At 58.8% G+C, this 3,452-nt stretch overlaps 1 protein-coding gene across 1 annotated transcript in view; it reads right to left on the bottom strand.

Moving 5' to 3' along the window:
• The window catches only part of ARID2 (AT rich interactive domain 2 (ARID, RFX-like)), a 270,114-nt gene extending 269,642 nt beyond the window's left edge, over positions 1–472 (bottom strand). Inside the window, exons 1-2 of the mRNA XM_006888177.1 lie at positions 381–472; positions 172–265 (exon numbers count right to left, since the gene is read on the bottom strand). Coding sequence (XP_006888239.1) covers positions 172–265; positions 381–472 — 186 coding nt within the window. The remainder of the gene's footprint in view (positions 1–171; positions 266–380) is intronic.
• Positions 473–3,452: the final 2,980 nt, after the last annotated feature.

Consider the following 3,452-nt stretch of genomic DNA (forward strand, 5'->3'; position numbering starts at 1 on the left):
GCCAAAAACAGCCCCGCCGTCGTCCGCCTCCGTGCCACCGGCTGCGAGCGAAAAGAACGCCTTTTGCCCCCTCAGGCCACCCCTTTCGCCCCGAGCGCCCACTCCGGGGTCAAAGGAGACTTTTTGGAGAAGGCCAGCGAGAGGGAAATACAAATTAAAACTTCCACTCACCTTCGCGAATCCGCCTAAAGTAGTGACTCTGGTGTAGAGACCGTGAAGATCCAGCTCCTTCCCACCCACCGCAGGGATTTTTTTAAAAGGCGACCTGCGGGAGAGAGAAAGCCCCGCACTTGTCAGCCGGGACCCCGTGCCCGGCCCGAGCGGGAGAGCCCCGTTCGCCCCGGCTCGCCCCGGCGCTGCCCCCCCGGTTCTGCTCTCACCCTCTGCTGTGGTGGAACTGCCGCAGCTCGTCCAGGAAAGCGAGTCCCTTTCTCCGCTCATCCGGAGGCGCCTTCCCCGTCGAGTTTGCCATTATTTTTTCAATGGAGGTTTTTAAAAAACCCAGATCGGTGTTTTAAAAGCGCCCCCCGCTCCCTGCGCTTCCTACCAGAGCCCGGAGCCCATTCCTCGGCCGGCGGCGGCGGGGCTCAGTCATGGGCCGGCGGTGGCGGCGGCGGCGGCGGCGGCGGCGGCGCAGGGAGGGAGGGAGGGAGGGGGAGGAGGAGGAGGTGGTGGGGAGGGAGGGAGCTGGAGGCCAGGGGGAGAGGAGGGAAGGAGGGAGGGGAATTTCTAAAAAAGTTTAAAAAAATCGGAGCGAAACTAGAGGGGCAGGCGACTGCCGGATCCGCGCGAAGCCGCGGGGCGAGCGCGGCCCCCACCCCCACCCCTTCCTTCCCTCCCTCCCCGCGGCTCGGCTCTCGCCCGCCTTTCAGCGCCGCCGGCTCTGGCGGCTCGGCCTGGGGACGCGATTCAACATGGTGCTGCTGCCGCGCGCTGGCGTGGGGAAAGGCGAGCAGACGGTGAGGGGTCGGGGCGGCTGTAGGCCCGGGAGTTTCGGCGGCCGCGGTGGCGGCGGCGGCGGCGGCGGCGGGGCTGGGGCAGGCGGGGCTGGGGGTGGGGAGGGGGAGGTCTGTGTGGTGGTTTGTGGAAAGCGAGGTGACAGCGTGTATTCCGGCCGAGGCTCCACGGGGCCTTCGCACACATTCACGCGCGGCCTCGGCCGCAGCGGCCAGGGTGTCCCCAGGCAGAAGGCACCGGCGGCGGCTGAGCCGCTACGCGCCGCCCGCCCGCTTGCCTCCCCGCCAGTCTTCCTCTCTGCCGCCGCCAGCGCCGCCGCCACCACGGCCGGGTAGCCAATGCCACACAGCGACCCCCGAGGGCTGGCCGCGGCACTGCACCTGGCTCCACACCGCCCCGGCAGCTCCTCGCGGGGAACAATAGACTCAGCTCGCCGGGCTTAGGGTTCATCTGCAATGTGCCGCACATTTCACACGCACACAAAGCCAGCGGAAAGGGGGGCGGCGCGGGGAAACGGCCACTACCGGTTGTTCCAGGGTTAGGGGTGGAGGCGATGTTCGCGTCCCCGGCCCGGCTGTTGGAAAGGCCATCTCGTAATTCCGCCCGCCTGCCCGAACCGGAGTAGAGCAAGGGAAGGAAAGCCATCCATGGAAAGTGTGCCTCACGATAAACCGACTGGAATGAAGTCAATTTGTTACTTTTGGAATAAAGCTTTTCTGCACCCTGGGCTAGTATTTTGGAGCCTGGTTTGCATATTTTCTATGAATTATCCACCGAAATAACTTTAGCAAACTAAATACAGTGAACTTCCAGTCCTACTTATGTGGAAACAGAGTAATGCTCTTAATTCATCCTTAATTTTGGTTAGTTTCACAGATGTCTACTACCAAGAGTTGTACAAACAGTAACTTAAACCTGGTGAGAAGCAGTCTTTTGCAATATAAACTTTCTAATTTTTACATTAAGGTGTCCAAATATGACTTTAAAATGTTGAATAAGTAATGTTTTCCCATTTTTAGGTTAAAAATACAACCTTAACTATACTCAAGGCACCTCAACAAATATGACCACCTAAATTTGTATTCACAAGCATATTAAGAGTCAGCCCTTGGCTATAGATGTTAATTAAGCCTCACTGTACGTGAATCGTATTCCTATTTATTGAGAATCATTACTAGTAAAGTCACTAACCCCAAGTCACAGAGTAGTCAAGGTTTGCATTGGTTGCTCTAGGTAGTCGTTCCAGTGGGAACATTTTAGTGGTGAAAAAATTATGTAATACAGTCCAGTATGTTTCCGGTGCTCACTCTAGGAAACGGATTTATTTCCCAAGTAAAGTTTGTCTTTTAAATTGGGTCAGAATAAGGCTGTGGCTAGGAAGTTCTGACACCCGAGGGCCAGTAAGAGTCTCCGAAGTCTGTGGGGGGCGGAGACCGGACTTGTAGAGGTCGGGAAACTGGGCCCCAGGGTGGAGTGGGCGGAGGTGAAGCTGAGGAGAGACCAGGTCTTTTTAGGGGCGGTGGAGAAGTGGGCCGCAGAGCTGTGTGGCCTAGGCTGTGCGGATTCCCTAAACGCGGCACTTGCGCACAGCCCCTTACGTAACTGTCAGAGTTGGGGATTCCCTAGAGGGGGTCATTCTATTCAACCATTACACACACCCCGGACTGGTCGCCGCCGCCGCCGCCTCACAAAATGGCGGCGCCCATAGAAGAGACAGCGGCCGCCTCCTCGGCCCCATTTTGTGGGAGGCGGAAGATCTGTCAACATGGAATACCTCCGCTGAGGATGCTTTCGAGTTTGGAAATCTTGCTGAAGCGATGGAGCCGAAGGAATCTCCTTCGTTGGGGAATACCAACCACTTTTAGCACCTCTATACTCTTTAATTTTTATTTTTTTAAAATTTATTTTCTTGAAGAGCCTGAAGCTGCCGGCATTATTTGAAGTGCCAGGAGAAAGGAAAGCTGCGGCTGACTGCTGTGGAGACTTTGCCTCGGCGTCTCTTGGTTGCCTTCGCGGCTCTTGCGCCTGTCGTGGCAGCGGACCATTATCTCGCGGACGGTCCGCTCCGGCCGCCCAGCCAGCTCGGAGGGAACCGGGACAGGGCGCGCGCGGAGCGGCCAGCGGCGGAGTCGGCCGCGTCACTGGCGCCCCGCGACTTTCGGCCCCTTCGGCACGGTTCCTCGAAGTTATGGGCCTCGGGAGCTGCGGAGGCGCCTGCCCCGGGGGACTTGTTCCGAGGAGGAGTCTGGGAGCCGGGCAGCCGGTGTCCCGGTGCTCGCGGATTCGGGTGTCCGCGGCCGGACCTGGCGCCGGCGTGGGGCTCGGGGCAAGGAGTGGGGACGGAGCGCGCCTGCAAGCCCGCGGGTGTATGCTAGCATCTCTGCTTAGTTCGCTCCCAGCCGTCCACTTGGAGTGGGCAAAGCGAGTTGGCTTCAGTGCCTATCTGAAGAGCCTACGGAGGTTGACCTTTTAAATTTTTACTTTTCAAGGGGAGG

This window comes from Elephantulus edwardii, unplaced genomic scaffold (assembly GCF_000299155.1).
Source record: "Elephantulus edwardii isolate Elephantulus edwardi_28Jun2011 unplaced genomic scaffold, EleEdw1.0 scaffold00065, whole genome shotgun sequence".
NCBI lineage: Eukaryota > Metazoa > Chordata > Mammalia > Macroscelidea > Macroscelididae > Elephantulus > Elephantulus edwardii.